General features: G+C 43.1%; 1 protein-coding gene across 1 annotated transcript in view; it reads right to left on the bottom strand.

Annotated features, from left to right (window-relative positions):
• Nucleotides 1-2,192: 2,192 nt before the first annotated feature.
• The window catches only part of LOC142295476 (uncharacterized), a 77,490-nt gene continuing 66,082 nt past the window's right edge, over nt 2,193-13,600 (bottom strand). Inside the window, exon 3 of the mRNA XM_075338575.1 lies at nt 2,193-2,705. Within this exon, the coding sequence (XP_075194690.1) occupies nt 2,268-2,705 (438 nt within the window). The 3' untranslated portion in view covers nt 2,193-2,267. The remainder of the gene's footprint in view (nt 2,706-13,600) is intronic.

The following is a 13,600-nucleotide window of genomic DNA, read 5'->3' as shown; positions in this document are numbered from 1 at the left end:
GCGACACGGGCAGCGTTTTGCCCGTGATGCACAAAAGACGGGGGCGGGTACGCCTGCTAGCGATATCGGTAAGGATTGCAGTGTGTAAATTACCCTTAACTCTAGCACAGCTCCTCATCAAGACCGGCATGAACAACACAGGTCTTGATTAATTCGGCCCTGAGTTTTTTTGCAGAATGTTTTGAGCAGAAGCTCCAAGTATATGAGAGGGATTTGTAGAGTTTTCACTCTTTCACTCCAAAAGCTCAGCAAAAAAAAAAAACCCTGTACTTACTTACCTATTGAATGCATAATAGCAGGAAACATGACAGATAACAGGGAGTGTGACTTATTTTTCCGTCAGTATAGCTGTATGATGGGGTTTGAAGGTCACAACTCGGTACAAGTCTATGAGAGCCTTGTTCTGGCCAGAGCCAGTCAGAAGTTACTGTCACAAGATGGTGCCGCGGGACCGCAGCAGTGTCAGTAAACAGTGAAGATGTCGGAAGGTGACTATATGATGGGGTTTATGAAAGGGGCCTTAGATTTAATGCGCCACTCCAGCGTAGAGAAAAAAACACTGGAGTGGTGCTTTACTGAAGACTGAAAAGTCACATCCTTTATATTGAATCATTTAAAAATAATCTAACCAGTACTGTACACTTACCATTTGCATCCGGTAGACTACAGACAATGAGGTCTGGTTCACAAAATATTTCAGAACTCAATTTCATTCTTTATTGGAAGCGAGAGAGAAGAATAAAGTGCTTGTAAATAAAAGTGCAATGTGCCACACAAAAATGGAAAAAGATGGCGAGCCCCAACCTGCTCTCTAGTCCCAGCTGAAGTTTGGGGAGACTTGCCTGTGCTCTGACATCTGCCTAGACTGGCACCGAGCATGTCCAGGACTCAGAACCTTGGTTTGGTTCTCCCCAATACTTTTGTAACTCATTTTTCACAGTAGGGTACCCAGTACACAAACATATAGAGAAATACACAATGTCACACAGAATTGTTTGGGGATTACTATTGCTTTTTCATACAGTCATGTTAATGAGCCATGAGGTTGGATTAATTCATATTTTATATGATGAGACAAAAACTGACCAATTGTTACAATTACCACTATGTAATCACCTGCTTTAAAGAGAATCTATCAGCAGGTTTTTGTATTTTAATCTGACAGCAGCACGAGGTAGAGGCAGAGAGTCTCATTACAATGATGTGTCACTTATTGAGCTGTGTGTTGTAATTACAATCTGTATTTTATCAGCAGGACATTATCACTGCCAGACTACACGTCTGGTGCAACCAGTCCAGCCAACCTATGTAACGCCACCACTGATTGGCAGCTAACTAACAATGCACGGTGTTAACAGGAAGCTGCCAGTCAGGGTGGGGAAGATTATACACAGTCCAGAAGTCTTAGCTCTGCTACAGCTACATCAGAGAAAACAAGGATTCTATCAAAACTGCACAAAGCAGCCCAGTAAGTGACAAATCGCTGGAATCAGGTGCTTTGTCTCTACATTATGCTTTTGTTTGTTTCCATAGTAAAACCCTGCTGACAGATTCCTATTACACCTGCCCCCCCCAAAAAAAAATCAAATGCAGCCACCACACCTTGTTGTCTATGTGGGGAGAACACATTAAAAGTAATAGCAGGAATATGTGCGTCAGTAATCAGAAACACTTTTCTACCTAGACTAGATTTAACATGATAAACATGTCTAACATTCTTAACATACTTAAAGGGTTTCTCCACCCACAAAACATTTTTTATTTCTTTCAAAAGTATGGTGTAAAATAAAGCTGTCCTGATTCCCTGCCAGTGTCTGTACTTCATCTTCAGGCATGATATTCATGTTACTGCTGCAACCAATCACTCGCTGTAGCAATGACACCAATACATCACAGCTGGGGCCAATGATGGGCTGCAGCGGTCACATGTCCATTTGACTGGAACAGAATGAAGTGAGCTGTTACCTAATACATACTGTTCTAGCCAACTAGTAAAAGCATAGTATAGATGGATAATGTACAGTATATTGAAAGGACTATTTGCATTATGTTATGAGGCTGGTGTACTCAGAGTGGCTGTGTAATCCTGATATTAGGATGGGGGTCTTTGATATTAGATGTGAAAACTTGCAAACAATATCATACAGTCATTCTGACATAGATTTATAAAAAGTAAGCACACCAGCCTCAACAGGTCTCAGAGACCTCTATAGTAATATATGGAGTCTGTATTCTGAAATCTTGGTATAGATTTGGTGTAAAAGTTTCTAGCATAAATTCATTCCCCCCATGTTTAAAATGTTAAGAATTTCTCTGTAGCTGCCCTTCACAGCTATGTCTGTAGCAGATTCATTCCACTTGGACTTGATATAGGGATCAGCCCCGCACTCCTTTAAAGTCTTCACTACATGAGCGTGCGCTCCTTCTACTGCCAGGTGTAGAGGTGTTTTCCCGAGCCAGTCCTTGGCGTGAATGTCGGCTCCATGTTGAAGCAGACTGGAGCATACTGCACTGTGCCCCCTATAGGCTGCGTGATGTAAAGGTGTTAGGGTTAGTGAGTCAGCGCAGTTTACATCTGCTCCTTCCTGTATTAGTAGATTTGCCACCAGACTATGTCCTCGGCCCGCAGCGTGGTGTAATGGGGTGAGCTGGTTGTCATCCAGTAAATGCACAGAAGCGCCTTTCCTCACCAGGAACTCTGCCATCTGAAACACAAAATAAAATATACATATGGATTTATTTTACCATTTATATTTCATAGGTCTATTGCCTTTTAGATTACCCTTAATTATGACTTTTGTTCCCATTTCCTGCAGCTACAATCCCCCAATTCTCCCTATTCACTAAAAGGAAGGGTCCCTAGCAAATAGCTAATTACAGGAGATGGTAAGCTGTTATCACCAGGTTAAAAGTTTTCTAGGATTTCCTTCCTACATGAGCACATCTCGTGGCACCCATTATCATTAAAAATCAAGAGATATTTTTAAAGGGAATCTGTCAGTAGGGTTTTTGCTATTTCATCTGAGAGCAGCATGATGTAGGCAAAAGGATCCTGAGTTCAACAATGTATCACTTAGATTAGTGGGTGCAGCCGTTCTGACACAATGAACGATTTGAGGTTTTGCAAGTACCAGTGCTGGGAGAGCATCAGGCTTTCAGTGTACATTTTCATAGACAGAAGCTGCTAATCACAGAGGGGGTGGCATTGGACTAGACCCACTAATGAAAAAGATAAGAGGCTTAGAGACACAGGGCTAAATTTCTGTTTTAACTGTTACAGCTTGTTGTCTTTTAATTACATTGCAGAAACCTGCTGACTGAGTCCTTTAATGCAGCGTTTCTCAACTCCAGTCCTCAAGACCCACCAACAGATTATGTTTTCAGGTTTTCCTCAATCAGGTTTTCAGGATTTCCTTAATGTTGCACAGGTGATGGAATTATTCCCTGTCTAACATTGAGGAAAACCTGAAAACATGATCTGTTGGTGGGTCTTGAGGACTGGAGTTGAGAGCTGCTTTAATGGCTAGTCGAGGAGGGGCTGCATGCAGTGCTATTTTTTTCAGTGGGTAGTGACTAGGTTGCCATTTTAGTGCTACACTTTCACAGATATAGTTTCCAAAACCACTTCAATAAGTAAGGTCAATAATTAACATGGTTTATGAGTTTATTTTACCAAAAAACCACTGTGTGTGGCACACGCAAAGTCCACCTATTCTATGCAGCTGATCTGCAACCCGCATTGATAAGGAAGATGCATTTCTGTTTGAGGCCAAATTCAGTCATCTGTGAAATATGGTCCAAGTATTTACCTTTATTTTTAGACTGACTGCTCATCTCCTGTCCCAAATTTAACAACCTCATAAGCATATATACCACTTTTAGCTTGCATTGAGGAGTCCCGTGCCCATGCACAGAATAGATATGCAGTTACAGATGCTTCAGATCTGCATATAGTTTTTCAGGCTAATTTGGAACAGAAAAGCGGACTGGCCATGTAATGGTATTGCTGGACTTGTCTTTGAAACAGCTACATGCATAGACAGTTTGAGGGGTGAAATCCTGCTGACAGATTCCCTTAACAGGAAATCTGTTAGCAGGTTTTTGCTATATAATCTGAGCATAGCTGTAGATTGAGGGTGAGACATAATATGTTACTTATTAGGCTGTGTGCTGTTGTTTACTTACAATAATTGTTTTATCACCAGGAGATTATCACTGCCTGAATTACAGCTCATGCACCTGCTAGGTGACTGACTACACCATCACCTGTGATAAGCAGATTACTGTCAATAGACAATGTACACAGAGAGTTGTGCTATAAGCGAGATTAGCTATCTGAGCTTTGCTACATCTCAGAACGCTGATTATATCACAACTTCTGCATCCAGTAAACTAAGGGATACATTGCTGGAAACGGAGTCTCTTTTCCTACATTATGCTGCTCTCAGATGAGGTAGCAAAAACCTGCTGACAGATTCCCTTCAGGTTTAGTTAGTTAAATCAGACATAGTTATTAAAGTCTAGTATCCATTTTCTGAAAATATAATGTCACCTAGTGGCCTTATTTGGTCTGAATGTCTCTGAGCCATGACTTTATCATTGTTGACATCACAGAAATGAGACTCACCGATGCCCCCCATTACTAATCTAGGGATTAGTGGCAGCTGTGGGCTGTCATTAACCCCTTATTACCATGATTGTAACCACACCAGGGCAATCAGGATGAGCCAGTTAAAGTTCTGGGTTTGTCGCTTCTAATGGATGTGTCAAATCTGGGTTGTTGCAGGCTGCTATTTTTAGGCTTGGGGGGTCCAATAAGCATGGGTCTCCCCAGCCTGAGAATCCCAGTGTTATGATTGACTCCTGGCTCAGCTGGAGCTGAGCCTTTTTTTTTCGTTTCACTTCTGCTGCAAGTCACGTTAGGGGGTTAATCCTTTCTGCCTCGTTCTGGAGGTCAGGCTGCTTTATTAGGGCACTGTTTCTCTTGGACTTCGCCAGTGATACTTCTGGCTCTGCTGTGTTCTGCTCTTGAGTGACCTGTTGTCTGCCCTGCCCCCTCCTGACCTTCGTGTTCACCTCACCTGTTAACCTCCTCTGTTGTCTGTTTCCATCAGTGTCTCTCCCGCTGTCTCCCTGTTCATTCCTTATCTGTTTACCTTTATTCTGTCTTGTCTTCCCACTCCCCCTCGCTTCTAGGCTCTGATTTTCCCGGCTACTGACTATTTGCTTCCCTCTGACTACGTTTAGACTTTGCCCTTGTGTACTTACAAGACCTCATGTTGTGACACGGCTTTCTGACGATTCTACTGCCATCTGGTGGGCTTGACTAGTATTACCTCTGCTAGGGATTTCCCTGCTCATACGTTTCCTCCACTTTTACGCCCCCTAGTGGTTTACCAGCTAACTACCTTCTCAGATAGTTTCAGGAATCCTCTCAGTCCCACATTACTGCGCTGTACTGCTATTGTACATCTTAGAGTACAGCGTGACACCCAGCTCCAGCTGTTGGCTTTATTATGGCTGGGTATCAAAATTGGGGGAGGGACCACACGCCGTCTTTAAAATTATTTATTTAAATAATTTGAAAAAGCCGCATGTGGTCCCTCTTATTTTGATACACAGCCAAGATAAGCCCACGGCTGGGGGCTGCAGCCTGTAGTCATGTGCTTTATTTGTGCTTGGTATCATAATATGGGGGGACCCTACGGCAATATATTTTTACACTATAGGTACGCACACAGCATCTGTGATTGGGTGCAGTCAGACCCGCTGTCATACAGGTTGAGGGTGCATATGACTGTAACCAATCAGAGATGCGAGGACTATCAATGGCCAGAGGAAGCAGTGCATATGCATGAAGAATAATGAGCGGCCCCGGAAGCTGTGTACAGCCGTTCGAGAGACTCAGTAAGTAAAATTTACCTGCTTTCCCCTTTCTTGTTTATTTTTCCTTTATTTTTTTAATTACCTGAGTTGCTGGACCCAGATCGTTACCTGGAGTTCCTAGAGAACTCCAGGCCCAGGGTTGGTGCTCGGGTACTTTTGAACCTGCACAGATCCAGACTTTTACAGTCCTGGTCTGCCCATCACTACCTATAATGCATTATTAATTTTAGGGACCCATTGTGTACCTATATTACTTAAAACAACTGCACCATGTGCCTTCATTGTCTAGGTACATAATATGCTCGACCTGTAGGTACTTTGTAGCTGACACATCCACTGTTATGATTATGATTTGTTAGTAGAAAAATAAAGTGATTTAAAGCAGCAGATACAAATCTGATGCACTAGTATCAGTAAGTTTCCTAACAGTATATCCAGCTAGATGCACTTTGTATGACTGTATGTGCCAACTACAGTCCCTATTTATAGAATTCCTATACAGTCATATGAAAAAGTTTGGGCACCCCTATTAATGTTAACCTTTTTTCTTTATAACAATTTGGGTTTTTGCAACAGCTATTTCAGTTTCATACATCTAATAACTGATGGACTCAGTAATATTTCTGGATTGAAATGAGGTTTATTGTACTAACAGAAAATGTGCAATCCGCATTTAAACAAAATTTGACCGGTGCAAAAGTATGGGCACCTCAACATAAAAGTGACATTAATATTTTGTAAATCCTCCTTTTGCAAAAATAACAGCCTCTAGTCGCTTCCTGTAGCTTTTAATGAGTTCCTGGATCCTGGATGAAGGTATATTTGACCATTCCTGTTTACAAAACAATTCCAGTTTAGTTAAGTTTGATGTTCGCCGAGCATGGATAGCATGGTTAAAATCATCCCACAGATTTTCAATGATATTCAGGTCTGGGGACTGGGATGGCCATTCCAGAACATTGTAATTGTTCCTCTGCATGAATGCCTGAGTAGATTTGGAGCGGTGTTTTGGATCATTGTCTTGCTGAAATATCCATCCCCTGCGTAACTTCAACTTCGTCACTGATTCTTGCACATTATTGTCAAGAATCTGCTGATACTGAGTTGAATCCATGCGACCCTCAATTTTATCAAGATTCCCGGTGCCGGCATTGGCCACACAGCCCCAAAGCATGATGGAACCTCCACCAAATTTTACTGTGGGTAGCAAATGCTTTTTTTGGAATGCCGTGTTTTTTTGCCTCCATGCATAACGCCTTTTTGTATGACCAAACAACTCAATCTTTGTTTCATCAGTCCACAGGACCTTCTTCCAAAATGTAACTGGCTTGTCCAAATGTGCTTTTGCATACCTCAGGCGACTCTGTTTGTGGCGTGCTTGCAGAAACGGCTTCTTTCGCATCACTCTCCCATACAGCTTCTCCGTGTGCAACGTGCGCTGTATTGTTGACCGATGCACATTGACATTATCTGCATCAAGATGAAGCTGCAGGTCTTTGGAGGTGGTCTGTGGATTGTCCTTGACTGTTCTCACCATTCTTCTCTGCCTTTCTGATATTTTTCTTGGCCTGCCACTTCTGGGCTTAACAAGAACTGTACCTGTGTTCTTCCATTTCCTTACTATGTTCCTCACAGTGGAAACTGACAGTTTAAATCTCTGAGACAACTTTTTGTATCCTTCCCCTGAACAACTATGTTGAATAATCTTTGTTTTCAGATCATTTGAGAGTTGTTTTGAGGAGCCCATGATGCCACTCTTCATAGGAGATTCAAATAGGAGATCAACTTGCAAGTGGCCACCTTAAATACCTTTTCTCATGATTGGATACACCTGCCTATGAAGTTCAAAGCTCAATGAGGTTACAAAACCAATTTAGTGCTTTAGTAAGTCAGTAAAAAGTAGTTAGGAGTGTTCAAATCAAGAAATTGATAAGGGTGCCCATACTTTTGCACCGGTTAAATTTTGTTTAAATGCGGATTGCACATTTTCTGCTAGTACAATAAACCTCATTTCAATCCAGAAATATTACTCAGTCCATCAGTTATTAGATATATGAAACTGAAATAACTGTTGCAAAAACCCAAATTGTTATAAATGAAAAAGGTTAACATTAATAGGGGTGCCCAAACTTTTTCATATGACTGTAGCTGCAATTGTCACTTTTAGGCCAGGTTTATACGAGTATATGAAAAATCTTCATAGTTTCATCCTGAAAACTTTGTTCTCATTTGTCACGCATGTGCAGTCCATTTATTTATAGCAGCAGTTATTAATAATTTACAGGACCATTTACCGTTTCCTATGTAAGAATTGCAATGTATCTGTAAAAGTCAGATTCTATACGTATGACACCTGATTTTTTTGCGCATCCATTGAGTTGAATGGCCGAGTCGCATCCGATTTACGAAATAAACTAGAGCATGCTGTGATTTTTTTCACACATTGATTCGATCAGTGAAAATAAATCGCTCATCTGCATTGCACCAAAGAATAACATTGGTCCAAGTGCGGTCTGTTTTTTCACAAATCTAAAATACAGTTGTGGCAATAATAAGCCCTTAGTGAAATGGAAAATTATATTCTTCTAGGTAAAAGGATGGTAATTTCTTTGTTTTAATGTTTAAAGTGAACCTGATGTGTATTAAAACAGGTCTCTGCCATCTATCCCTTATGTAACAGAAAGGCTCATCTTTGTGTTCAACTGCTGTGCCAGTCAGTGCACTGGTTGTCTATTCTGTTTAGAATAAAAGGGAACCTGACAGGACACATGCTGCACGTATAAGACACTGGTTGCTTGACTTCAGTCAGGTATGTCTGACTCTGAGACTCTGAAATGCTGCAGTGTTTCAGAGAAAAACATGCTTTAAAAGCCTTTGAGGATTGAGCCGCACAGGAGACTAATTGGAAAGACTGGTACCCGGCGGCTTTTCCCCTGAGTGACAGATGTCTCGCTGCATTCTAGGGAAGCAGGCCTGGAGAAGTAACTGGGGAACGGCCTTTCCGACTAGTCTCCCCTGTGGCTTGGTCCCCGGTGACTAGTAAAGCATGTGTTTCTTTGAAATGCTGCAGCATTTTAGTCATATATACATGGATGAAATCATGCAGCCAGTGTCTGATATTTGCTGCCCATAGATCATGCAGCATGCATCAGCCGTTAGATATCTTTTTTAAAGGGATATCCACTGTCTGGACAAATCCTTTTTAAATGAAGTAGTCTCCTTGTAAAATGAAAAAAAACAAACAAATAAAAATGAAGTACTTACCTCCCACACAGGCGGCATTCCAGGAAGGTTGGCACCAGGTTTTCCGAGGTTCGCATTGCATTTGTTTTGCTACATGAGCATTGCAGCCAATCAGTGGCTGCTCTTGGGCTGTGGAACCTTTACTTTCCACAGATGAATGTCAGACACACAGAAGAAGTAAGAGCACCACAGCCCAATAGCAGCTACTGATTAGCTGCAGGGCTCACATGGCATTACAATTCCACAAAAATCCCGGCAGATCCGGCACCCTGGAATGGTGCATTAGGTGAATTTGTGTTTTTTTTTAATTTATAAGGGGCTCCACTTAGTATAACCTCTTAATGACTTATGACGTACTATGTACATTATAAGTCAGTTCCCTGCCTTTCATGCGGTCTCAGCTTTTGAAACAACATCAAAGGCAGTGAAACGACTTATGGCTTATGTTATAAGTCGTTAAGGGGTTAATCTAAGTGAAGCCCTAATAAAAAAAAGAAAACGCATACCTCATGCAACGTTCCAGGGTGCTGGGTCTGCCAGGATTCTTGTGGAATTGTAATGCCATGTGAGCCCTGCAGCTAATCAGTGCCTGCTATCGGGCTGCAGTGCGCTCACTGTTTCCATGTGTCTGACATTCATCTGTGGAAAGTAAGAGTGGAGCAGCCCAAAAGCGGCAAGGCAGATGAAGGCTGAATTATTGAGCCTTCATCTGCCTCTAAGAGCCGAGAGTGGAGCGGTGGTCTGCCCACGGCTGTTAACCTATTAAAGTCGCTGTCAATCTCTGGAGGCGATGACGGGATGCTGATGTGTTGTCATGACAGCCAGGGATCAGTTGTTGAGCCCCGTGGCTGCCATTCATATTACACTGATTTCTTCTTTATAAAGCAATGCTGTGAGATTGTTGTAGATAGAACAAGAAATCAGACCATTGCAGGTTCCCTAAGGGGACTATTAAATACAGTACAAAGCAGAAAAAAATGTTCTAAAAAATGACATTTTTTTGTTCAAAGTTAAAATCAATCTCCTTTTATTCTTTTATTAGATTAAAAATTAAGAAAAAAAAATCATAAATTTGGTATCTCGGCAAAGGAAAAGTGCTTGCTATTACAGATTTAGACAAATTTGCGAACAATAATTGTGAGAATAAAGGGGGCTTTACACGCTACGACATCGCTAATGCGAACTCGTTGGGGTCACGGAATTGGTGACGCACATCCGGCCGCATTAGCGATGCCGTTGCGTGTGACCCCTATGAGCGATTTTGCATCGTTGCAAAAACGTGCAAAAACGCTCATCGGTGATATGGAGGTCCATTCTCAAAAATCGTTACTGCAGCAGTAACGAGTAGAGATGAGCGAACCGGTCGCGGTTCGGCTCGAGGTTGGTTCGCCGAACGGACCTCCCGTTCGAGTTCGGTTCGTCGAACGTTCGACGAACCGAACTCGAACTGCATAGGAAACAATGGCAGGCAATCACAAACACAGAAAAACACCTAGAAAACACCCTCAAAGGTGTCCTAAAGGTGACAAACAACTCAAACACATTGGAAAGTGACAAGGACATATACTCATGCGAAAACAAAACAGCTGGACAAGGAAAAAGAGGAGGACACACAGATATAGGCATGGCACGCCCTTCTAAAATCATGTAAAACACCGCAAGGTGACTCCAAGCGGAGTCTCCCTTTTTTCCAAAAATTGGGCCACACACACACCCACCCCTTCAGTGGTAGCACTTGTGCCCCAGTTGCACACTTCACAGCTAGATTTGCATCAAGCACATTCAAAAATACGCCATAATTAACCGTCCCCAGGATGACACCAGGGAAGGTAGCTAAGTCTTTCCTGATCCCAGCTCTGTGCAGCTTGGATCATTTATAAAAAACACAGCAATCAAGGGTTACTCCAAGCGGAGTCTCCCTTTTTTCCAAAAATTGGGCCCCACACACACCCACCCCTTCAGTGGCAGCAGTTGTGCCCTAGTTGTACACTTCACAGCTACATTTGCATCAAGCACATTCAAAAATACGCCATTCTTATCCGTCCCCAGGATGACACCGGGGTAGGTAGCAAAGTCTTTCCTGATCCCAGCTCTGTTCATCTTGGCTTCTTTTAAAAACAATGTAAGCAAGGGTTACTCCAAGCGGAGTCTCCCTTTTTTCCAAAAATTGGGCCCCACACACACCCACCCCTTCAGTGGCAGCAGTTGTGCCCTAGTTGTACACTTCACAGCTAGATTTGCATCAAGCACATTCAAAAATACGTCATTCTTATCCGTCCCCAGGATGACACCGGGGTAGGTAGCAAAGTCTTTCCTGATCCCAGCTCTGTTCATCTTGGCTTCTTTTAAAAACACATCAAGCAAGGGTTACTCCAAGCGGAGTCTCCCTTTTTTCCAAAAATTGGGCCCCACACACACCCACCCCTTCAGTGGCAGCAGTTGTGCCCTAGTTGAACACTTCACAGCTACATTTGCATCAAGCACATTCAAAAATACGCCATTCTTATCCATCCCCAGGATGACACCGGGGTAGGTAGCAAAGTCTTTGCTGACCCATGACTTGTTCATCTTGGCTTCTTTTAAAAACAATGTAAGCAAGGGTTACTCCAAGCGGAGTCTCCCTTTTTTCCAAAAATTGGGCCCCACACACACCCACCCCTTCAGTGGCAGCAGTTGTGCCCTAGTTGTACACTTCACAGCTACATTTGCATCAAGCACATTCAAAAATACGCCATTCTTATCCGTCCCCAGGATGACACCGGGGTAGGTAGCAAAGTCTTTCCTGATCCCAGCTCTGTTCATCTTGGCTTCTTTTAAAAACACATCAAGCAAGGGTTACTCCAAGCGGAGTCTCCCTTTTTTTCCAAAAATTGGGCCCCACACACCCACCCATTCAGTGGCAGCAGTTGTGCCCCAGTTGTACACTTCACAGCTAGATTTGCATCAAGCACATTCAAAAATACGTCATTCTTATCCGTCCCCAGGATGACACCGGGGTAGGTAGCAAAGTCTTTCCTGATCCCAGCTCTGTTCATCTTGGCTTCTTTTAAAAACACATCAAGCAAGGGTTACTCCAAGCGGAGTCTCCCTTTTTTCCAAAAATTGGGCCCCACACACACCCACCCCTTCAGTGGCAGCAGTTGTGCCCTAGTTGTACACTTCACAGCTACATTTGCATCAAGCACATTCAAAAATACGCCATTCTTATCCATCCCCAGGATGACACCGGGGTAGGTAGCAAAGTCTTTGCTGACCCATGACTTGTTCATCTTGGCTTCTTTTAAAAACAATGTAAGCAAGGGTTACTCCAAGCGGAGTCTCCCTTTTTTCCAAAAATTGGGCCCCACACACACCCACCCCTTCAGTGGCAGCAGTTGTGCCCTAGTTGTACACTTCACAGCTACATTTGCATCAAGCACATTCAAAAATACGCCATTCTTATCCGTCCCCAGGATGACACCGGGGTAGGTAGCAAAGTCTTTCCTGATCCCAGCTCTGTTCATCTTGGCTTCTTTTAAAAACACATCAAGCAAGGGTTACTCCAAGCGGAGTCTCCCTTTTTTTCCAAAAATTGGGCCCCACACACCCACCCATTCAGTGGCAGCAGTTGTGCCCCAGTTGTACACTTCACAGCTAGATTTGCATCAAGCACATTCAAAAATACGTCATTCTTATCCGTCCCCAGGATGACACCGGGGTAGGTAGCAAAGTCTTTCCTGATCCCAGCTCTGTTCATCTTGGCTTCTTTTAAAAACACATCAAGCAAGGGTTACTCCAAGCGGAGTCTCCCTTTTTTCCAAAAATTGGGCCCCACACACACCCACCCCTTCAGTGGCAGCAGTTGTGCCCTAGTTGTACACTTCACAGCTACATTTGCATCAAGCACATTCAAAAATACGCCATTCTTATCCGTCCCCAGGATGACACCGGGGTAGGTAGCAAAGTCTTTCCTGATCCCAGCTCTGTTCATCTTGGCTTCTTTTAAAAACACATCAAGCAAGGGTTACTCCAAGCGGAGTCTCCCTTTTTTCCAAAAATTGGGCCCCACACACACCCACCCCTTCAGTGGCAGCAGTTGTGCCCTAGTTGTACACTTCACAGCTACATTTGCATCAAGCACATTCAAAAATACGCCATTCTTATCCATCCCCAGGATGACACCGGGGTAGGTAGCAAAGTCTTTGCTGACCCATGACTTGTTCATCTTGGCTTCTTTTAAAAACAATGTAAGCAAGGGTTACTCCAAGCGGAGTCTCCCTTTTTTCCAAAAATTGGGCCCCACACACACCCACCCCTTCAGTGGCAGCAGTTGTGCCCTAGTTGTACACTTCACAGCTACATTTGCATCAAGCACATTCAAAAATACGCCATTCTTATCCGTCCCCAGGATGACACCGGGGTAGGTAGCAAAGTCTTTCCTGATCCCAGCTCTGTTCATCTTGGCTTCTTTTAAAAACACATCAAGCAAGGG

Source organism: Anomaloglossus baeobatrachus, chromosome 3, assembly GCF_048569485.1.
Source record: "Anomaloglossus baeobatrachus isolate aAnoBae1 chromosome 3, aAnoBae1.hap1, whole genome shotgun sequence".
NCBI classification, from domain to species: domain Eukaryota; kingdom Metazoa; phylum Chordata; class Amphibia; order Anura; family Aromobatidae; genus Anomaloglossus; species Anomaloglossus baeobatrachus.
Note: the sequence above shows the minus strand (reverse complement) of the source record. Positions and strands in the feature narration are given on the sequence as shown.